The sequence below is a fragment of the Mus pahari genome, chromosome 22 (genome assembly GCF_900095145.1).
Source record: "Mus pahari chromosome 22, PAHARI_EIJ_v1.1, whole genome shotgun sequence".
In the NCBI taxonomy this organism is placed as follows: domain Eukaryota; kingdom Metazoa; phylum Chordata; class Mammalia; order Rodentia; family Muridae; genus Mus; species Mus pahari.
The window spans coordinates 30,077,969-30,102,587 of NC_034611.1; the positions used below are offsets into that span (position 1 = coordinate 30,077,969).

The 24,619-nt window shown below is 38.5% G+C and overlaps 1 protein-coding gene across 5 annotated transcripts in view; it reads left to right on the forward strand.

Moving 5' to 3' along the window:
• The window catches only part of Fbxl4 (F-box and leucine rich repeat protein 4), a 75,452-nt gene extending 51,320 nt beyond the window's left edge, over positions 1-24,132 (forward strand). For 4 of the 5 annotated variants that reach the window (XM_029533424.1, XM_029533427.1, XM_029533425.1 and 1 more), the window contains 3 exons: positions 12,234-12,305; positions 16,332-16,644; positions 23,606-24,108. In XM_029533424.1, the coding sequence (XP_029389284.1) occupies positions 12,234-12,305; positions 16,332-16,644; positions 23,606-23,769 (549 nt within the window). In that variant the 3' untranslated portion in view covers positions 23,770-24,108. Of the gene's footprint in view, positions 1-12,233; positions 12,306-16,331; positions 16,645-23,605 lie in introns of all 5 variants that reach the window. The other variant, XM_021222162.1, reaches the window with a different exon arrangement.
• The last annotated feature ends 487 nt before the right edge of the window (positions 24,133-24,619 follow it).

Consider the following 24,619-nt stretch of genomic DNA (forward strand, 5'->3'; position numbering starts at 1 on the left):
CAGGGTTTCTCTGTGTAGCCCTGGTTGTCCTGGAACTCACTCTGTAGACCAGGCTGGCCTCGAACTCAGAAATCCGCCTGCCTCTGTCTCCCAAGTGCTGGGATTAAAGGTGTGTGCCACCACACCCGGCTTAGGTTGTTTCATTTTTAAAGGGTCATTATATTGCACACTGCAATGCTTAATTGTTTAAGTTAACATTCTCACTATGATGTCCAGGCTGTCATTGAACTTCTGGAATTGAGGAGGCTTTTTGTCCCCATCTCCTGAGTAACTGGGATTACAGATATGTACCACTGTGCCACCTCAACCTTCACCCGGCAAAATAGAAAATAGGCAAAAATCAATATTAGAGTATTGACTCTATTATGGAGTATTGATGCTTCAGGTCAAATTATGATAAGAGAAAGTTATATTTTATGTTTCTATATAATTCATATTAATAAGTATAATATGTTTGTGTAATTTTACAAAACTTAAGTCTGTATGTATAACAAAGATTTAGCGGGCTTTGGAGACACGTTTTAGTTCTAAAGTTTGGTAAATTTTGTGATGTCTGTTTGATTTGCCAGACAATCTATTAATATTTAACTCTCTGACCATTCCAATCAGAGTAGGTGATGTTTCCATTTCCCAGATGTTGAAATTGAAGTTTTAGAATATAGGGCCCAAAACAATATTTTCATTCAGACATGAACTCAGGTCTGCTAGCTATGCTGATATAGATAAATTTGTAAAAATATATAAGATCTTAGAAAAAATTACTCTAACAGCTTGGCTGCATCTGTTGAAAACACTGAAATCTTTTTACCACTTACTCTTGTTCTGATCTGTCCATGAGGGTTATCCTACAGATAAGTCCTGCATTTCCTAGAGCAGTCTGGGTTACTGTTAACAGTTTGAGCATGTTTACCTTTTTTTATTTTTTTTGGAAAAAAAATGTCTAGAGTGGGAAATGAGAATGGAATGGCAGATATCTCAGTAAGGATGCCGTCCTGTTGCTTAGCAGCAGGCAAGAAAGCCAAGAGTGTTTTTTAAAAGTTGGACTTATAAATGGAACACCTGCATCCAGTTTTGATTGCCTCACTTCAAGAATGATAGAGCATAAATTGAAAGAATCTGAAGAAGTGAAAAAACTGATTATAGGTTTTGTGGGGAACTAGTATACGTCAGTAATCCACAAGTATAGTTCAGCAGCTGTTTACTGGCACAGGGGCTGTGTCAACAGTTTCAAGGACACCTTTGCCTACATCTTGATGAACTAGCATGCAAGAAAAGTAGTTGATCTTCACTTGTGTTGGAGAAGAGAGTGCCTGTTTTCTTTTCCGTGTGTCATTTTAGTCTGCAAAGTAAAACCCCATACCAGCCTACTGATAGAAGTGCTTTGATTTTTTTTTTCCACAAAAGACATGTGAATTGTCTTTCAGACACGTTGTAGTTTGATTTGATTTGGTGCCATAATTTTTTTTCTGGCATATAGATATGGTGGCCCCCACCTGTTTTTTTTTTTAACCTACTTTTAAAACATATTGTGTGCTGACAGACACAGTTCAGCTAACAAACAGACTATAAAGCCAAGTAAGGGAATGGCCTTTCTCTTAGCAGAGCAGTTGATATTAGTTAGGAAGAAATAATTTTGTCTTCCTGTGTCGACTAATGCAGGCTGCCATTAGCTGTCATCTAAAGTGTTGTCTATTTCAGTAGGTTACTTTAGCTGGTGAACACGAGGCAGAGGGATATTATGATTTGATGCCCATTTGGTGGCAATCTTTGGTGAAGGTTTAAGTGGTATAGACTTGCTGGAGGAAGTAAGTCACTAGGGCTGGGGTTTGAGAGCTTAAATCTTCATCCCACTTCCAGTGCTCTCCATTGCTATGATAAACATCGTAATCAAAAGTAACTTGCTTGGCCTAAACATCCCATTGACAGTCCGTCTCTGAGAGAAGTTGAGGCAGGACTTGAACCTGGAACCCGGCAGGAGGAAGTGCCACAGAAGCCATGGAAGAAAGTTGTTTACTGGTTTGTCGCCATTGCTCACTCTGCCTACTTTCTTATACAACCCATGACCTCACACACACACACACTGGGCTGGGTCCTTCCACATCATTCTTTAATCAAGAAAAACACCAGAGACTTGCCCACCGGCCAGTCTGTTCGGGGCAGTTCTATGATTGACAGCACCGTTCCCAAGTGACTAACGATGATAATGAATTTGACGATGAAGGTAACAACCATCTGTGTAGTCTCCAGGCTAAAAGATATCTGTGCTCTACTCTCCTAATTGGCCATGTAGAAGTTCTGAAGGAAACACTGAGGCTTTTGTAGCATTAGTTTTGTGTTACTTAAGTGAGTAGGTTGTCCTGGTCGGGGTCACAGGGCCTGATTAGTCACTACAGTGAAAGAGGAGGTTAGCCCTTGGTTACAGACTCATTGACCACAGTCATAACAGTGACCAGAAGCGAAGTATAAAAAATTTTTAAAACTTTGGCCAGGTAAGGACAATAGTAGAGGTAACTGATTAGCCCATTGTGGTAGTTAATTGTGAACTTGACAGTCCAGATTCAACTGGGAGATGGAACACTGAAAAAGGCTGTGGGGGATTATCTTGGTTGTGTTAATTGTGGTGAGAAGACCCATCCATTTTGGGTGAGACCATTCCCTGGATGGGATGCTAGACTAAGTAAATAGAGAAAAATAACTGAGCAGCAGCAGCAGCAATAACAACAACAACAACAGCAAGCAGCATTATCTTTCTGTTTCCTTTTTTTTTGTTTTGTTTTGTTTTTAATGACTAGCTGTTTGTACCCACCACCTTAACTTACTTGCTGTCTTAGGGCTTCTCTTGCTGTGTTAAAACACAATGACCTAAAGCAACTTGGGGAGAAGGCGTTTATTTCAGCTCACGCTTCCATGTAACAACAGTTCGTCACTGACCAAAGTCAGACTTTAAATCAAGCAGGAACCCAGAAACAAGAATTGCAGCAGAAACCATGGCAGGACTCTGCTCCCTGACTTGCTCCCGATGGCTGCTAAGCCTGCTTTCGTATACAACACAGGACCACCTGCCCAGGGTTGGCACAGCCCATAGTCATCTGGCCACTCTCACATCAATCATTAGTCAAGAAATGCCTCACAGTCCCATTCATAGGCCGGTTTAGCTGAAGTATTTTCTTAATTTTGATTCCCTCTTCTCAGATGACTATGACTTTTGTCAAGTTAGGAAAAAATTAGGTAGGATATCTGCCATGATAAACTGTGAATAGTGTGATTAGGAATAAATCCTTTCTCCCTTAAGTTGCTTTTATTGAAGTAACAGAAAAAGAAATTAAGGTACCTATTCTGGTGAGTCTTGAGGACAAACAAATGAAAAGATGTGTCTGGTGAGGATGGAAGGGCAGTGAAAGTTACATGAATTAAAGTTCTTAAGACATCAACATAAAAGAGGTAATGCCTTTTATTGGGAGCATATTGATGGTTTAAAACAATGAATTATGATATTCTCATACATGTATGAACATACATATATGTACATATATGTACTTTGTTAAAAAAATACTCCATTGCCTTCTTTTGTCTGAATCCCCCTTTCTGTTGGTCCCCTTTCTCATAGTTCATATATGCTCTTAAGTATATTTTTAAAATCTGGATTATAAATATGAGAGAACAGGTCTTTCTGAATCTGTCTAGTTTATTTTATATATTATTATTTTATTTTATTACATCCCAAATGTTGCCCCCTCCCAGTCCCCACTTGCAAAGTTCTTCTCCCCATCCCCTCTCCCCTTAGCCCCTGAGAGTTTGCCTCCCCTCCCAGGCATCTCCCCTCCCTGGGGCATCAAGTCTCTACTAATTTATCACCATGCTTTCTGGTTCCATCTATTTACCTGCAAATTGCTTAATACCATTTTTTAAATGGGCAAATAATACTACATTGTACACATATACCACATTTCCTTTTTCTATTCATAATAGTTCATAATTATCCTGAATAATTTAATAACATGGCTCTTGTGTCCATTGTCTGCCTTACCACTTATTAACTGCCTTCATTTTAGCTCTTTATCTTAAGTATTGGGGCTTGTTAGACTCCTCCCCAACCTGGGTTGCCTGTCAAGAGGTGGTGTCATTATGTAGGTCTTATTTAGGTGACCATATCATTGAGATGTCATGGGTGAAGCTTTTTCTACTATATATTGGAGACAGTGTGTCACGGCAGATATCATGATTCTCTGGATCTACAATCTTTCTGTCCCCTCTTCTATGATATTCACTGAACCATAGATATAGGTATATTGCAGAGGTATCAGTTGGGGTTGGGTACCCCGAGATTAGTTATTCTCTGCATTTTGACCAGTTATTGATTTCTATAATAGATTCCCGTCTGCTGCAGAAGAAAACATATTTGGTGAGGGATGAGAGCTACTACTATTTGTGTGTCTAAGGATAAGTATTTAAAATGCACTTAGAAAATATACTGGCTTAAGTGAATGGCACTATAAAGTTCTTCTCCTGAATCCATAACATCATCAGCCATGGGCTGTTGGCTTGGTAAACAATACTATTTTGTGATATCTCAATAAAAAGGAAAGAAGTACTTTCAGAAGTAGATAAAGTCTTTAGACCAGAGTATCTTAGCTGGGCGTCACTTCGATCAGTGATTCTCAGCTTGTGGGCCCCAGTCCCCTTTAGGGCTCAAATGGCCCTTTCATCTGGATCACATATCAGATATCCATCATATCAGATGTTTACATCAAGATTCATAACAGTTGCAAAACTATAGTTATGAAGAAGCCATTAAATAACCTTACAGTTGGGGGTCACTACAACATGAGGAGTTGTATTAAAGGGTCACAGCATTAGGAAGATGGTTTAGATGGATAATGTCAAATAACATATACTTCAGATTCCTCTTTTGAGCTTTGGTGATAGTCTAACCCCTTACCTTTGATAGAAATATGACTTATGTATTCAGTATATTGAAAAATCCCAGCCATTATATAAATGGCCATGTCTTTTTTCCCCTATAACTCTATGGTTTTATTCATATGACTTGTAAAAGAAATTGATCAATTTACTTATCTATAAAGAAAGATAAATTCAAGTTTTTATGGTGGTCAAGATTTACCATGATGGAATGAATAAGTTCTGATTGGAGAGAGTTAAGCAAGACAGATGTGTAATTATGTAGTCGGAGATTGTGCGTCTATATACACGCAGGTTACTGCAGTGTGGCAAGCATCTGAACTTTGTGCTGCAATTGGTACTTTAAACTCTGAGTCTCTGATTTAGAGTAGTGCATGTCTGTAGTTAGGTTTAGAGAACATTTCTTTTCCCCATAAAGGTACCGAGGTAAGCTTTATTTATAGCATTTATGATCTTTAATCAAAAGTCTAACTTTTCCACCACAATATTGATTGATCTTAAAATTCAGTTTGTAAAAGGTAATATTTCCAGTTTGTGATTAGGTCACATATTTGAAGTCTATAAAGAGAATTGTTTGTAGTAGGTAGCTTATAGGAAACCTGTTAAATAAATTGAAATATTTGTCAATTCTTAAAATTTACTGAGTTTGGTACTCAAAGATTTAAAAAAGGGTTCAGAGAAATGCATGTGTATGTGTGAGTTCTAAAATGAATGACTGTGTTCTTAGGATTCCTTCAAAGATACCTGTAGTAATTTTATGAATTTTCATTTAGTGAATATACTTTAATAAAAATCCAAATTTATTACTTGGAGATTTTGGCCTGAAGTGTTTAGAGTATATTATGACCAGTGAAATGACACTTGTTTGTGATCAGAGTGTCATTAGTCCATATTTTAGGCAGTCTCTGTCTGTAATATATATACTTATTAAATGCTCCTTTATCAATATGCTTTCTAGGAATCACGTTTTAGAGTAGAGAATACTGATTTGAATACAATCTCCCAATATTAAGTGTTACTGGAGGCTCTATTTTTATTAGGGATAAGCAACAATTAATTTTTAACACCAAGCTAAAAAAGGGAAGTGTCAACTAATATGACAATTATAAGCCTTCATTACCATATTAAAGGAAACAAAACGTTCTAAATTCACCCACTGTGGAATGTGCATGGCATTCCTAGGTAATTCGACTAAGCCATAAATCTAGACTTTCTGAAAGTTAGATAAGTGTAAATGTCACCATAGGTGGCATTTCTTAAAAAACTGTCAGTGAAGATTTGAGTCAAACCTCCTTTTACCTGCTAACAAATGTCTTGTAAGAGGATGTCATCAGTAAGAATTCTCTGTAACCCCGTGAGATTTCGTGTCTGCGTATACCAACATTTCACATCTAGTATCTGTTGACCTGTCAACACTTTCATTGAAATTCTATGTTTAATAAGTAACCATTGTAACATCTTGACTATTTGGGAGCCTCACTGAGAACACTATTAGTAAATTTACTGAAGAAATAAAAGAGGAAGGCAGCCGTGGGCGGAGGCTGAGAAGGAGCCTCCACGCGTTGTTACTAGAATGTGGTATCCTCTTGAGTCCTTCGCAGTCAGGTACCGTGGGTCCAGGAGAATGCATGTCGTGGTTTTGTCTGATTGCGTTTTGCTTTCCCTCTGTTCGCCATCCCTTACACTACGTAGTCATTTACTCCTTTACTTTGTATTGTACCGAGAGTCATGTGATCTACGTGAATATTTAATTATATATTTATAATTTGGCACTGTGTTTTGAAACCTATAGGGGCCAATACTGGGCCATTGGATTCTGAAGCTGCTGATTTTATGTAAGTTTTAGGTAGAATGCAGAACTCTTTCTCTTCTGAACATATATTACACTAGGTGACATTTTCTCAGAGTACATTTTGATCATTATGCATGGTTCCAGTTACTCCTTAACATACTTATTCTCATAATAATTTGACTAGAGTTTGAAAATTATAAACTCATTTAAAAGAAAACATGAGGCTTTGCATCTTTAAAGCTACTATTTAAATTATTTTAAGTTATATTTGCATCCATTAAGTAAGTTTTGCAGAAGCAACCAGTAGAATTTATGGACTTAGAGTCCTAAAGGGTACTTAGAAAACCTTAAAGCGAGTTTTATAAAACTTTTTACCTTTGACTGTTGAATGTCTTTTTTTATCAGTACTCTTTATGTACTTTGATTCACCTGTTGGTATACTGTAGATATACAGAAATGTTGCATATAGTCACTAGTGTAGAATATTTCCAGTGGGTAAATATTTTAGATCATTGGTTCTCAACCTTCCTAATGCTGAGAACCCTCATTTTGTAGTGACCTGCAACATAAAATTATTTTCACTGCTACTTTATAATTGTAATTTTGCTACTGTTATGAATAATAATGCAAGTATCTGTGTTTTCCAGTAATCTTAGGTGACCCCTTTGAAATCGTTGTTTAACTTCCCAAAGGGCTCCCGACCCACAAGTTGAGAATCATTGTATTAGATTCTGTGGGTCATATGTTCTCTACCACAGACAATCAACTATATTGCTGAAATGCAATTACATCTATAAACAATGCTGAAATGACTCCTGTAGAACTTTATTTACAAAAACATCTAGCAAGATATAGTCTGCCTGTGAGTTGTAGCTTGCCAACGTTTACCCTACATGGTCAAGTCTCCCAAAATCTGATCGTCTTTGAAATGAACAGTTAGTTTCCTTTCCTTGCTTTGACATTAGCCCAAGTTCTTTCATTCTAAATATGAGGACATAGACAAAGACTGTTCTGCAATTGTTGTGTGATGTGTTTGCTAGATGTAGAGAGATTGTAAACAGATACCATAGATATAGTCCCTTAACTAGACCTGGCTTGTCACCCCTTAGCTGTGGGGGAGGGGGGAACATTGAGAAGTGGGTCTTTTCCATTTGTGTTTTCCTGTTGTATTCCTGCCTTTGGTTTATCTGCTTTGGGTCCTCGTTAGTCCCTTACAGCATCTCCTCCTTTGTCATCATTCCTATCCTTCTACATAGCAGTCCTTTGATCTCACATCTCTTTCAGCAAAGATGAATGAGGTCCTTAAACAGGAAGTTTCTTTTGTTCTATGATAGTTCCTTTTTAAAATCAGAATAAAAATGATAGTTTTCTCTATTATTCATAACTTTTATAATTTCCAATTTAATGTGAACACTGGTTAAATTTTTGTAAAATATTTGCCAAAGTACATATATTCAGACATTTTTTTCCTATATTTTAAAGTTACTTAAGACACTCAGCCCTAAATGGGATGTCTCCATCACATCCCTCCCCTCGGAGTTCAGGGAACCTCTAGGAAGAGGAAGTGGGAAGAGTGTAAGGACCAGATGGGATGGAAAACACCAAGAAAACAAGGCCCTCTAAGTCAGCATGGGCAAAGGCCCTATGACCTCACAGAGACCGAAACAGCATGCACAGGGCCTGCACCGAGTCTTCTGCGTGTGTATCATGGTCTTCAGTCTAGTGTTTCCATTGCATTTCTGGGTGTGCAGGCGGGTGGGTCTCTGATTTTTGTGCCTTCTCTTGGGTTCTCTTTGTTGTTGATAATGATTCATCCTGTCCCTCCTTTATGTGGTAGTTTTTGTTTTATCTTATTTTATTTTTTAAATGAGTGAATAAGTGGAAACTACCCAGCAGGGTAAAGCAGGTTAACAATTGAACCGTCAATTTATCCCTGCTGTGAGCCGTGAAGTGACACTGGGCACATCATCACATCATTGGTCCCTCCAGGGCAGGCCTCATGTTCACAGGTACTTGGCCAACATACAGTGGACAACACAGTGGGGTTTTTTTTTGTGTGTGTGTGGTTTTATTTGGTTACAGTTTAGTGAGTTTTGTTGGTTTGTTTGTTTTGCATATAGTTTTATTTTCTTGGTTAGTTTGGGGGTTTGTTTGTCTTTTGAGAAAGAAAGTTGTGTGAATAAGGATCTGGATTGGGGAAGGGAAAGAATATGATCAAAATATATTTAAACTTAAAGATTATTTTATATAATAAAAATTACAATTAAAAAGGGGGAATTTTGTTGAGATAAAGAATGTATTAAGATGTTTCTAGATTAAACTCTTGGTTCAAAAGTAAGTTGGGCTGGGTGAAGGGTTATCTGGCTAAAAGCATTTAACTTAAAGGGCAAAGAGCAGTTGCTGATCTTGCAGAGAGCCTAGGATTCGATGGCTCCCAACCTTCTGTACACACAGTTTCAGGGCAGCCAATGCCCTCTTCTAGCTTCCTCAAACACTATATTCTATGTGTTATGGTCAGAACTGAACTAATGTTCCTCCTGGCTCTGCAGTGACTACAGGACTCCTGCAGAGTGGGATCTTCACACCTTTATTAGAAGTCCTGGTCCTAGAAAAAATTTCTGGTCTTAGAGAGGAGCTGTCCAAGAGACATTAAGAAATAAAATGTAGGAGTAAGGAGTCAGGTTCCAAGAAGTAAATGAGAACAGCTATTAAGAACAAGCTAGAGCTGGGTGTGGTGGTCCACAACCCCAGCACTTAGGAGGCAGAGGCAGGCAGAGCTCTTTGAGGCCAGCCAGGTCTGCATAGCAAGTTCCAGGAGAGCCCAGTGCTACATAGTGAGATCCTGTCTCAAACAAAACCTAGAAATTAACAGAATGTAAACAACAGAACTTGTGGAAATGAACTGATTTGAAGTCTAGGAGATAAATGATACTTTGGGGGATTTTAAAGTGAATGAGACAAATTCCAAATTGTATACAAGTAATAAATTGCTGAATTAGCATCGTTTGAAGAATCTGTTCATTTATAGACACTGAACATCAGGTACTGCTATAAATTCATGATTTTAATCCTCAAAGAGAATCCTGCACATTTAATAGATGTCATACTCTATCAATCGCTGTATAATATACATCATTATATATCAGTTGTTCCAAAACAAACTACATTGATCATCTGACTCAGGTCTATGACTCATGTGTCCCTCACGGTAGTTTTGGCTCTAAGGGAACCCAAAGAAGGCCTCCAGGGAGACTGCAGCATGTTGTCAGCTGGGGTTCTGTTCATCTCAAGGCCGGCTGTGTCTGGAGACCCACCCTCCAGCTCACTCCCTGGGAGCTGGGGTTCTGTTCATCTCAAGGCCGGCTGTGTCTGGAGACCCACCCTCCAGGCTCACTCCTGGGGAACCTGCAGAATTCTCCTTCAGACTGTGGGTCTCTCTCTTCCTTTTGTTCTGTTCAAGCCTTAAACTGATTCGATGGGACATTAGGGAGGGCAGTCTGCTTCATCCACTTATTTAAGTGTTAGTCTTGTCCAATGTGTAATATTTGATCAAATATCTGTGAACCCAGTCATATCCCATCACCAGTCACCTCCACTGCACACAGTTTGTTATGAATGAGTTCCTCTGAAAACAGAAAGTCAGCTCTGTGCCTGGAAGGCGGGTGTCTGTGATAATATGTGGACGTATTTTTCAAACCACTACAAACACTGGTACTTGGGAGAGTCTAGTGTTTATTGAACAGAAGTTACAGAAGAAAGGAAGTAGGAGTGTCAGGGAAGTAATATTGGAAGTGAAAATTAGTATAGACAGTAGGATCTTGTTAAAAAAGAAGCACTACATTAGTGAAGACAAATGTGATGTCATCGCACTGCTAGTTGGGTAATACAGTAAAGCACTTCAGAGACCCTTCAAGTTAACTTGTCTTGATGTGGCCTGTCTAGTGTTCACATTCTAAAAATTGCATAAGACTGTCTTACAAGTATTATGTTATATTAGAAACAACGTATAAAACCAAGATAAACTTTCGCTTAACTTTAAAAAAATACTCAGTGGGGGAATAGACTGAAGTCTAGTATTTTCTAATGCTTTCTGAAATCAGTATTTTATTTTGCTTTAAGTGATTTTACTTTGCAGGAAGTACTTCATTACCACACTGCTATTGAGAATTATCTGGGGTTTAGCCAGACCTTCTTTCCTCCCTCAGCAATCCTTTTCCCTTTCTGAATACATACAAAATTTAATAATTTATTAATAGCTTAATTTGTTAACAAAAACAACTTAAGTGTTTAAAAAGAAAGTTTGCTATGCACATCACATTTGAACAGTTTTCTTCTAAGAAGAGAAACTGGAATGTCTTCCCTCCCCCCCCCTTTTTTTTTTACATTTGTTGAGGGCAGGCATGTCATGAGATGAACTGGTATCTTAAATATATTTGTAGGAGCTTGCAATATGGTTCCATGGCTAAAAGCACTTGATGCACAAGTATGAGGGCTTAAGTTCAAACCTCTATACCTATGTAAACAGCAGAGCATGGTCTCATGTACCTGGAAACCCAGCACTGGGGTAGAGCAAGGAGAAGACAGGCAGATCCCAGGAGCTCCCTGGCCAGCCACTCTATCTGAAGCGATGAGGTTCCGTTCAGTGACAGACCCTCTCTCAAAGGAGTAAGGTGGAGATCAGAGATAGAGGAAGAAAGTAGAAATCCTTCTCTGGCCTCTCTGTGTACATTTGTGTACACACACACACACACACACACACACACACACACACACGCACGCACACACACGCACGCACGCAACTGAAAATGTGTTTTAGTTATTGTGATTATACATCTGTCTAGCATACCTTTGGATGTTCAGTGGTCAGACATTTTCATTGCAGAGGATAGATGGGATTAAATGGCAGAAACATGACTAGAAAGTGCGTGTAAGATATGATTCCGTCAGCATCTGCTACTGACAGGTGCTCAATGGCTGTTGGTATCTTTGTCAGCAAAGAGAATCCTTTGACATTAAAGTCACCAGCTCAGCCCTGATTTGGGGTGACTCTATTGGCAGTTCCATCAGTCTGCAGCTGATCAGTGAATGTCAGAGCTGCTGCTGCTCTTCAGAAGTGTCACCAGCCCCCTGGGGGCTGCTCCCCCCTCACTGTCACTCTTGCTTGTACACACTCTCTAGTTCTAGCTCTCGATCTCTCCCCCATTGCTCTTAAGCAGACACCAAATGCTTACCTGAGAAATAAACTGATAGGCCATGGGGAATACAGATGTCTTTAGACTATGTAAAACCGTACTAAGTGATGGCTTACATGGAGACTGCTAATGATTACCTTGAAACCAAGCCAGTCAATGGTGGGAGCACCTGGGGACTCATTAAATGGCATTTGTGGACTCTGTAACCTAGGTTTTCAGCTGTATTTCAGGAAAAGCAGTGACAGCCTTTAATGTCTAATTGACCCCTTCTCTTTGTTTCACGCACATTCACTTTCCACCTTTGCCTCTGATGTGCTCCCTGATGGCAGCAAACAGCACTACTGAGCATTTTGAACTTCTGTGCAGAGCTTCAGCACCTCAGCTTGGGCAGCTGTGTGATGGTAAGCACTTGAAAAGTCTTCGTACTCAATGGCTTGCTTCTCTCTTTGTTCCCATGGGTGAGGTTTACCCGACCCACCCCACCACATATATATCCATATACTTTTGTCCCACATTCAAACTTTTCTTTCCCTTAAATTGGAGGGTATGTATTTGAAGGACTTACCTTTATCATTAAAAACAGGGGAGTATAGTGTGGTGGAAAGCGCACTGTCTCTGGCTGTTTTACTGATGGGCAGATATCACACCCTATCAGTGGTTTAGTGAGAGTTTCACAAAACTCAATTCCAGTCCTGAGACTAATTCTCAGAAATATGATAGAACATAGGTGTGTGATTACTGTGGGGTTTTTTACTCCTTTGTCAGGCACAATACAAAGATGAATGTCCTATATTGGGACTCAGTTGTGTTTTATTTGTTCTTTTTAAAGTTTTACTACTTTGTGAAGGCCAGATGCCAGATTCTTAGGTTAGAAAACATCTCTAAGCCTTTACGATTTAAACTTCTATATGTCTATAGAAGAGGTAATGAGACGAGTAAAACGTGTTTCATCTAAACTACATAATTCCATGGTCTATGGGTTATTCTGAGACTTAAGGACAGTTGAACTGTTGGGATCTACATGTGCGCACCTACACATGCACAGAAATGAGTCTTCCTATGGAGCAATCCATTATTATATCCTCTGGTACCTACAACCAAAGCAGATGTAAGAGATTTCCAGACTTGTCCAACATTGCAACCACTTAGTAGTGAGCCCTAAATAAGAACAGTCAGAGAAATCTGGTATTCTAGCTTTAGATGCTAATGGGACAGCTTTAGAGTTTATCACTTGGTTCAAATATGTCCAGAGATTTACAGTATAGCCTAGAGAAACCTTTTATAGGGATGTATGTAAGGTATTTCCACATCTTGTGTTCTGTAGTCCCAGTGCTTAGGCCCTATAAAGTGCAATCATGGACCCAAACAGTTCCAGTTTCCTGGGTCAGTCTTGGGAACCTACTGGATTCATGGACTCCAAGTCCAGTTCTTACCTTTGTAAGCTACTCTGTAGTTTTCTTTGAAGCTCTCTAGTAGCTCTTCTAAAGGAGCCTAGTGGCCCTTGGTGGCAGTTTCTATGACAACAGACCAACTGCTTGACTACATATTGCTAGCCTGCCCCACTAAGACTAGTAAGGACACTATTTAATTTTACTCAATTTATTCTATTGTTTGTTATTACCACCCCACTCTTAAATTGCAGCATCATTTTCTGGAAAATCAGGCCTATGGCTACAGCTTGAGTTGGAATGTGTGTGTGTGTGTGTGTGTGTGTGTGTGTGTGTGTGTGTGTGTGTGTATACACGTATGCATATATGTATATGTAAATATTCATAGCTAAAATTACATGTGTTTTAATTCAGTGTTTCCAAAATTGATCTGTGGAAAATTAGCCCTGAAGAATTTTCAATTACAGACGAGTTTACATATGAGAATAGAGCAGGGATTCCTAATCAAAATTAGGAAGTGACACTAGTGTTCTCCCTATAAAGAAATTATTTGCCTTTGCTTAACTCTTGCTTCCCAGTCTTCCTGAAAAGTGAACTCACGTTCCCATAAGCTGTCAGTAAACTGCTTTAAAGTGAAGTGTGGGGTTACCCGTAAGATGCCGCTACACTGATCTGCAGAACTAATACGCCTAGGGCCTCATCCAGGTGCTAGCACTCTTTGTAAACTAGTTTTTTCCTCTAGTTGGTGAAGAGAATTAAACAGTTAATTTTAAATAGATGGATGGTTCTTTAACTTAAACTTTTGGGAGGTTATTTTGTTTTTAGAACACAACTCTACTTTTGTTTAGTTTAAATCTCAAGCATTACAGTATCACATGAACTCATGGCCAGCAGCCTTGGCAGGAAAGTAGTTTCAGAGTTTGGCAGCAGCAACTGTGCCCATTTCCTGACTACTTTGGTTTTGCTTGGTTTGCCACCAGGCTTTCCTGCTGTTCCTGATGTTCCCGCTGTTCCTGTACATAAGCACACCTCTTCCCGAAGGGATGTGCAGCTCCACTTCAAGCATAAGCCACACTAGCTCTAAGAGGAGTTGTAGGCCTCCCTTCCCTTTGGAAGTGTGCCTCTAGCCAGCACCACAGATGTACCCGCCTTGTAGAGCCATGTTCCCAGCATACCTCCAGAGGTTCTGGGACACCATCCATCTTCATCCAACTTAAAGTGTTATTATCTATCATAATTGAAAATAGCAGCCATGTAGGTAATAAAGCCTTATAGAAATCTGAAGCTTGCTTTGATAATTCATTAATAATTTAATAATTCAGTCTTTCATCTTGAAAATATTATCAAGTTTGTAAGCAAGCATACCAATTAAAATTAGGTACAACCTACCAGTGACTGTTTCTACAAGGTTGTTTATTTCTCTAATCTGTAAATGGAGTGTAGGAGGTGAACAATCCAGGCAGCTTTGTGAATGTGACTCCACATTCCACTGAGACTTTGCTCTTGACTGTATGTTCACACATTTCATCTCACTGTTAGGACTGGAGCTCTGGCCATCTCGCTCCCATGTCAAACTGTAGACTAGACAAAGGCGCAGTACCCTCCCTCCCTTTAGGACTCTTCCTAGACGTATCATGCCTTTGCAGATTTATTTCCTACTATCCAGAACTTAGTCATGTGGCTCCCTTTGTAGCATGGGAAGGTAAGAAATGTAGTCTGTATTCTGAGTAGTCATGAGGGCCATCAAAATTAGGAGTAAAAGTAAAAACCCGAATGAGTATGGTTCTGCCTTTACTCTCTACCTAGTCAGGCCCATGACGCGGAACAAGTATGTGGGAAGAAAGCATATGTAAGGCCCTGAACACTCTACATTCAGAACCAGCTTCTACTGCCATGCTGTCAAGTCTGGTAGCTGGTGGCCAGTTGGAAATATACTAGTTAACATGTTGAAATGATAGTGTTACAACTAGAGAAGATGTATTGTTAACATTTATTTTGTTTCTTTATGCAATTTAATGGGTAACTAAGAAGAGTCCATGAGTTTTTTGCACTATTTGGTGTTTCTTGAATTTAAAGTTGCCTGGAACGTGCTTGCATTTCCTTAGGTGTCCTAGCCTCTAGTCAAGCTGTCTTCTTTATGGTAGATCCTTGGTTACTAAATGCTTATCTGTATCATGAAGTAAGTCTTGGAGACTTTAGTCCTTAACACTGGTTAGCATATGATAGTCTAAAGTCCTTCTGTATTGTATGTTTAGTCTATAAATTCATACTTAACCCCAAACTATTATCCTAACTAGTAGTTACAGCATTTCCACACAATTTTAGAGACTACCAAAGCATATATCTTTGTCAGGGAAAAGATGAAATGCCCAGCTAGTCCATTAATCATACATAAAATAGAAGAAGCTAGATGCTGCCAACAGGTAGTGGTGGCAGTGTTAAAACAATAGGCACAAAAGAATAACACATACTCCTGAGATTGTTCAGAGAGACTGAGGCATGCTTTGGAATTTAATTCATTAATAATCTATCTAGTTCTATTACATGGATCTTACGTGATTTTTTTTTTTTGCTTTGTGTGTGTAAGTGTGCATATGTATGTGAAAATGTGCATGCACATACATATGTAGACAGAGGTCATTGTCACCCAGATATTAATGTGGACATCTTCAGTAGCACTTTTCTGTATTTTTGAGGCAGGGTGTCTTCACTGAACCCCAAATTCACCAATTTGGCTAACCTCTCTGGCCATGAGCCCCAGCTGTACTCCTGCTTCTCTCAGTGCTCTGATCACAGGTGCATGGGACCACCCCGGGTTCTCCATGGGTGCTCCCATGCGCACGACAAGCTCCCCATCAGATGAGTGATCTGCTTATCTCTTTACTCTCACCTTTTATGAAGCGCCAAGAGATTTGGGATGGGTAAACAAATATGTATTAACAAGGACATGGGTGTGTTTATTTGAAAGCATCAATAAGAGATGATTAAGAATGTTCTAGGCAGTTTATATTTCTGCTCTTGGAACGGTTTGATTTCCAGATTGAAGATTATGATGTGATAGCCAGCATGATAGGAGCCAAGTGTAAAAACCTGCGGACTTTGGATCTGTGGAGATGCAAGAATATCACCGAGAATGGGATAGCAGAGTTGGCTTCTGGCTGTGTTCTTCTTGAGGAACTTGACCTTGGCTGGTGCCCCACCCTTCAGAGCAGCACTGGCTGCTTTGCCAGGCTGGCACGCCAGCTCCCAAACTTGCAGAAACTCTTTCTTACAGCTAACAGGTCTGTGTGTGACACAGACATAGAAGAACTGGCATCTAATTGTACCAGATTGCAGCAACTGGATATATTAGGTAAGAGTAGAATATATAAATATTTTTAAGTTTGTGTACAAAATGATGTTTTTTTAATGGGATTTTTATACCTATATATCATTTTACTTTATTCTTACTCATTCCTCTTTCTTTTCTTCCACTACACCATAGCCACCTTCCTGGGCTCTACTTTCCCCCAAGTAGTACCTGCTTTTGCTTTCATGTCAAATGTATTCCATTAGTCTTTCCCCCCTCTGTACTCCCATAATGTTTCTTCTTCTCTTCCCACAGTCTCCTTTCTACTATCATAGGACTCCTTAATTAAGCATACACACATATATATCAAGAATAAAATCAAGAATACACAAGTGAGAGAGAACCTGTGGTATTTGTCTATTGTCGTCTGGTTTATTTTACTTAGCATAATTATCATGAGAGGCTTCATGCAAATGTGCATGCATTTTTATGCAAATGTGATGGTTTCATTCTTTCATCATAGCTGCATAAAATTACATTCATATATTTACCAGGATTTCTTCATGTTTTGGTCCATTGCTGGACATCTAGTCTGGTTGCTGTCACTGCTGTGAACAGTGCATCAATAAACATGGATATGAACATACCTCTGTTGTGTGTTGATCTGAGTCCTTCAGGAGTAGTGTGGTGAAGTCATATGTTAGTTGTTTGTAGCTTTTCAGAGCCTCAGTGACTATATCAGTTTATGTTCTCATCCATACAGTATGAGGCTTCCTCTTTCCTCATCATCAACATTGGCTGGCACATGTTGTCATTTGTTTGCTTGCTGATAGCCATTCTTCCCGAGTCAGGGGTTAGGTTGGTAGAAGCTTAAAGCAGTTGTCTTCTGCGTTTCCTTGGTGGTTAAAGATGTTGAACACTTTTTCAGATAAGTGTACTTCTTTTTTTGAGACTATCTGCTTAGTGCATTAGCCAACTAGATGGCTTCTTCTGGTGTTGTTTATTTCCTTATATAGGTTCCAGCCTCCTTTCCAATGTACAGTTGGCAAAGATTTTTATCTTCCCATTCTGTAAGCTGTCTCTACTCTAGTGATTATTTCCTCTGTTATGCTGAAGTTTTTAAATTTCATGTAATCCTATCTGGAATAGATATCTTAGAATCCAAATATATCTTGGGGTTGTTTTCTATATTGGATATTGGAGTCTTTTTCAAAAAGTCCTTGCCTGTACCTACATATTGAAGTGTTTTCCCTGTGTTTTCTTCTGGCACGTTCTGAGGTCTTTCAGTAAGTTCTTTGATCCATTCTGAATTGATTATTGTGGAGGGAAAGAGACAGGGATCTAGTTTCATTTCTTCTATAGGTGGGCAGCTAGTTTTCCTAGAACCATTTATTAAAGAGGGTTCTTTCTAGTGTGTGTTATTGGCAATTGTTGCAACTGTGTTCATCAGAAAAATTGTTCTGTAGGGCTTTTGTTGTTGTTGTGACCTTATCCAGTTTAAATAATGGGGTAACAGTGGCTGTAGATAGTGAGTCTGGTAGCTGTCCTTTCCTTTCCATGTTGTAGAGCATTTGGAGGAGTGTTTGTGTTTAGCATTTCCTTAAGGGTTTGGTTGAATTTAGCGGTGAATCCATCTGGTCTTTGGCCTTATTTTTTTCTTCATATTAATGTTTCAATCTTATTTCTTGTTATGGATCTAAGTTGCTTATACATTCTTGATTTGATTTTGGTACATCATGTATGTCTATGAATTTGTCAGTTTCTTCTAGATCTTTCTTTTCTCAAACATTTTCTAAGCATTTTCTAGTGTTACTGGTTTTCACTGGAATTACTCCTACCTCTGTTTTCATCTTTAATTTAATGTATTATTATTTTAGTTTCCATTAATTTGTATCTTCATCTCCACTCTTTTTTGCTACCTAGTGTTTTTGCATCAATAAGTAGTGTAAGGCATCAATAGGTAATTTGTTTGAGGGATTTTTTTTCTTTTTTAATGTAAAAAAAATATTTAAGCTTTCCTCTTAGAACTACCTGAACTGTTTTTCAAGATTCTGGTATGTTGTGCTTTAAATTTCATTTGATTATAGGAATGAAAAAAAAATATCGACTCTATTTATTACTCAAATGTTCAGTCCCCAAGAATTTCTATAGTTTTTCTTCATGTCGATTCTAGTTTTATTCCACTGTGATGAGATGGAAAGTTATTTCAAGTCCTGTGTGTTTGTTAACATTATCTTTGTGGCCTAAAATGTGACTACCTCTAGAATGTTCCATAGGCCGATGAGAAGACTGTGTTCCATTGGAACAGTGTAGATAAACTGCTTAATCAAATTGTCAGGTAGTTTAAAGTCTGAAACTGCGTTGTTGATTTTTACTTTGGCCTAACTAAGATGACAGGAGATATGAAAGTCTCCTAGTATTATTTTATTGTACCCACCATACTCATGCTCCTTAGTGCTCAGTTTCTGAAATCATAGCTTCCAACATTCAGTGCATATATATTTACATATATATTGTTGGCATTAATTTTCATAGTTTTTAATATGTGTTGGCCTTCATTATCTGTTCTGCCTAGTTTGGGTTTGAAATCTACTTTATTAGATATTAGAACATTTAAACCAGCTTGGTTTTGGATTCTTTTTCCTTGATTGATTGACTTCTGTACTTTGACTCTTAGTCTGTGGGTATCTTTTCCAGTAAGGTATGTGTCTTGAATACAACAGAAAGAGGAATCTAATATTGTAGTCTAGCCAGTCTCTTCATTGGTAAGTTAAGATCAGTTACCTTTAAGGTTATTTGTGAGAGATGCTTACTAATTCTTGATTGGTTACTTATTAATTATTTGTAGTAAGTAATTAGTAATTTAATAAATTAATTTTACTAATTAATTTTATTAGTTGTCTTCTGCTTTGTTGGGTTACTATCTAGCTCTTCTTTTCTTTCTATTAGTATTAAGGTTGTTGTTGTTGTTGTTGTTGTTCCTGTTGGATATGATGGATTTCTTCCATACATTTGTTAAAAAGCCTTGACCTAAAACCAAATTGTAGACCTTTACAAAGAAGCCAAGTCAACTTATAATAAGTATTTGTCCTAATACTACTGCTTGGTAGAAAGTATAACATAGATACATTGACTTAGAGAAAGAGAGAGAGAGAGAGAGACAGACAGAGACAGAGAGAGAGACAGAGAGAGAGAGAGAGAGAGACAGATAGAGAAATGGTCAATGCAGCAACATAAACACATAATTGAACTTTCCAAAAGCTTTATGTACTCTAAATAATTAACAAGTTTGGGTACGGTCAAATTCGTATGACTAATATTATCCACTTTTATTAAAGATAGAAATTGAAACACATAGAAAGACATAAAGAAAAAGTGAGGGGGGAGAAAGAAAGAGAATGCTAGTATTTAGCAATTATTTTCAATTGCTATCATCTAAGAAAATTCCTTATTTTATATAACAGAAATTCATAATAAATAGTAAATCTCTATACTTAAACATAAATAGCATTACTTATTATGTTATTCTGAAGCAGTTATGCCATATACTAAACTAAGGAACTAAAAGTGTCTAAAAGCCATTTTAAACAACGTAAATTTATGAATTCACATTTCTGTTGGTCAGAAGTCCAACACTGTGTGGCCGAATTCTCTGTCCAAAGTTTAAGTATAGAAATTTATTACCCTGCTCTTAGAAATATGCCACTAGCCTTGGAGGACTGCCCCACTGAATACATCCTTTCAGAGTTGTAGTGCTTAGATGATTCTCATTGGGCCAAATAGCAATGATGTTGCCTCTTCTATCTGTGGTTGCCCCACTAAATACATCTTTTCAAAGTTGTTAAAAAAAAAAAAAAGGAAGGAAGGAAGGAAGGAAGGAAGGAAGGAAGGAAGGAAGGAAGGAAGGAAGGAAGGAAGGGAAAATGAATGTATTTGTAAAATGAATTCAACTTGGATTTTTAAATTTTTTATTGTTAAACTCTGGATTTAAAAACACAAAACTTAAATCACTGCCCCTGGCAATTCTAGATTTTAGGAGGTGTTCTTCCACAAGGCAGCTCTATTGAGAATTGTTCAGAATCCTAGAATTCCATTTGCCTTCACTGCGTTTGTCTACAAGGAATCCATGCCAGGGGCACCAGCAGTGCGGCCACTGGTATTTTTTTGCCCACACATCATGATAGAGTGCATGAACTCAGCACTTGAACTGTCTTTGGCAATATGTCAGTGCTGATAAAAATGAGTCTCCAAAGTACTTGCATATACTTTTCTCTGTATTTAATATTCATCAAAGGAAAACCTGAAGCTTTTCAGCATCTGAGTTTGGTTTTGGTTAAAATTTCTTCATGTCCAGATTTATGATACATTCAGAGATGAGGCTTATATTGTTGTACATGACTGGTTGTGAATAAACTTAAACAGGCAGTCATACAAAATTTATACACTTTGGGCCAACTGCTTAATTTGTGAAATATTTTGCCTGATCTTCAGAGCTAAGGGAGTTATAGCATTGTCTTCTCATAGATGAAACCCAGCCTTTCCTAAGAGATAGAACCCTAGACTCATGGCCACTCATTTTCTTTCTTTCTTTTTTTCCTTTTTCTTTTTTTTTTTNTTAGATATTTTCTTTATTTACATTTCAAATGCTATCCCGAAAGTTTCCTATACCCTCCCCCCGCCCCGGCTCCCCTACCCACCCACTCCTACTTCTTGGCCCTGGTATTCCCCTGTGCTGGGTCATATAAAGTTTACAAGACCAAGGGGCCTCTCTTCCCAATGATGGCCGATTAGACCATCTTCTGCTACACATGCAGCTAGAGACTCGAGCTCAGGGGTTACTGGTTAGTTCATATTGTTGTTTCAACTACAGGGTTGCAGACCCCTTCTGCTTGACTTTTCTTAGCTCTTTTATAATATTGTAAAAGTTCCAGAATATTTAGAAATATTTTGAAAACTTCCAAAAAACCATTATGGTTCCCATGAATAAGAAAAGTCAGCCACAGCCTTTTACAGTGATGTAAGGTTCACTTTTCTGGATAGCGCTTTGTTATTTAAAACCCATTTTACAGCTCTTTCCTAAAAACAATACAAGCTATATAGTAACTATGAACAATACTCATAGTCTGAAAGAGATGTTATAGAACCACAAAGGAGTCGGTCACACTAACTGAGCAATGGCCATCTGACCTCACTTAATTGAAGCCCACTTGATATAAAATATTATGAAGATACAGTTTTATCCCTCAAATCCCGTGCTTAGAAGGTACAGTCAGACCTCAGAAGGGATCAGAAAAGCTATCAAAAGGCACAGGAGGCATTTTCTTTCCTTCTTTTTTTTTTAAAATTAATTCTTTGATCATGTTTTTCTTTTTCCACTCCTCCAAAATTCTTCCCATGTTCCTACCCACCCAGCTTTATGTGTGTTCTTTCTCTCTCTCTCTCTCTCTCTCTCTCTCTCTCCAAAAACAAAACAAAAATCCCCACAAATACAAAAAATCAAAAGAAGTAAGCAAAACACCAGACAAAAAGAATGCCAAAATGAACCCAAAAGTCCACCAAAGTAACATGGAGTCTGTTCTGTGTTGACCCACTACTCCTAGGCATGGAGCCTGCTCTCAAGTGTGGTTGATACATGCAGTGGGCACCCCCTTAGAGGAAACTGACTCACTCTGCCAGTAGGTACCAGTTCAAGTCTCTTAGCTTACGGGTGTGAGCCTGTGTGTTCTCCTCTCCCTCAGTGCTGGACCCCAATAGATTTGAACTTGTGAAGGTCTTGTGTGTGCTGCCCCAGGCTCTCCCTTTGCTGTCCTACATGTTCCTCCTGCCCCTATCCTCTGCAGCACATGAGTGTGTATTCCCAAAGATAGCTGCTTCCCTCCTGCTTATGCCTGTTCTCTCCTCATAAAAGCCATCCCTGCTGCCCTGGGCGCACAGCCAAACACAACAGTGCCATCCCAGCTTTCTGTGTCCTTGGGCATTGGTATTTATGAACAGTGATGGCTTTGCCAAATCCCAATTCCAGGGGGAGTCTGGGCAGGTTTAGCCTGGAACCTGGTGCAGACAGGTGGCAGGAAGTTCCTTATCATTGTAGCTTGGATACCATGAGAGGAATGGGTGTGGAAGGGACTTCCACAGAATGACATTTGTGTTATCATGGCCTGGGAGTGTAGAATGATGTTTGTGTTATCATGGTCTGGGAGTGTAGATTAGTATAGAGTACTTGCTTAGCGTATACAAGGTTAGAGGTCTGATCCCCAGCATGATAGAAACAAAACGACCCAATCCTTTGTTAGTATATATGCATATGTGTTATGATGGTGATTCTTTCCTCCAGAAAAGCTGTAACTAAACCAGGGTGTATTTTATAAAGAGCATCTCTTAGACTCAAGTAACATTTGGTATTTTTTAAGTGTCTATCATGTGTTAGATGCCTTTCATAATTTATGAAATTTACCTTCCAACTGGATATCCAAATTGACACAGGCAGAAGTCACTTGCCATCCTTGATCTGCCTTCCCACCATAAGACAGTGAGTTGTGCTGTGTCGTTTGTTTTATGCCCTGGTCAGTGGTGCCCTAAAGCAGGCATGTCCTGACCATTGTTTGTTCCCAGGCCTGAAACAGGTTTTCAAAACTGTTAGGATAAATGTTCAGTTGTGATCGGAGGGGGAAATAGCAGCATCGCTGTCTAATGGGCACCATATGAGTTGCTGTGAGTTAAGTAAAGTGAGATGTGAATTATCCTTTTGCCTTTGGGTAATGAAGCAAGGGAGCAGTCAGGAACGTTAAAGTAGCAAAGGAGACGATGGGCAGAAGAGAATTGGCAAGGTTCAGATTCCCACTGGCAAGTTGTCTGAGAATATTCAGTTTTACTTTTGTTAAGCAAAACCATTTAATATAAAGTATTTTGTTTTTAAAAGTGCTTTGTTTAATAGTTTATTTATTTTACATGAGCTTAAAATAAAGTAAAGGAGATCATTATTAGTATGTTTTATATATGTGCTTTGGGTTTTTTTTTAAAACAGGAACAAGAATGGTAAGTCCAGCATCCTTGAGAAAACTCCTGGAATCCTGCAAAGATCTTTCCCTGCTTGACGTGTCCTTCTGTTCCCAGATTGATAACAGAGCTGTGTTAGAGCTCAATGCAAGCTTTCCGAAAGTATTCATAAAGAAGAGCTTTACTCAATGAGTTCATACCTGTCCTGTCACTAAAATCATGCTTTGGTGGCTTTTTGTGGGGGGTGGCTCTTTTGGTTGGTTGGTTTTTATAATAGTGAGAATTAAGACATTTATAAAATTTAAAGGAAAATGTAAAATTATCCACTGAATCAAGTAAAAATGTAAAGAATGCTCTCTAAAATATTACAGGCACTTTTCTTTAGGAATGTGTAATCACTGGTATTATTTCCCATTATGATGGTCAGTGGTATGCTTTAATCAGTAATTGTATGTTAAAGGAATAATATTTAAATATTCTAATTTATTTTAAAGGAATACTTTGAAAAATAAAGTGATCATAATATTTATGAAAATAAAGTTGATTGTACACATCTCTCTTTGTTAAGAATCATTATTAAGCCGTATGAGTAGGCAAGGGTGTTGACTGTTATACAGATTGGGAGAGCCGCTGAGAGTGGGAACACTGAAGTTATAGCTTAGCACCCCAGTGCTTACCTCACACTAAAGCACCCGAAAGGGAAGTGAAAAAATCAGCTGGAGAGACTCGCTTAAGTAAAATTGTTTTGTTGTTGTTGTCTGTGTTTAGTTACTTACTTTGAGGCAAGGCTCTCCATGTAACCCAGGCTAGCCTCAAACCCAACATCAGAAGGCTGCTTTTGCTTCTCAATGAGGTTGTTTTCAAGCTGACATATTAATTGTTCAGCTGGAAAATGAGCAGTTTTCTCACGTCTATCTGCATTTTTCTTTGACTGCTAGATATATAAAAATATAGGCAGATTCAAGTATAAGACATGAACTACTAACTGAAGTAGTTTTCTAACTGCTGATTAGTGCCTTATCTTGGAGGCTTCGGGCTTGTC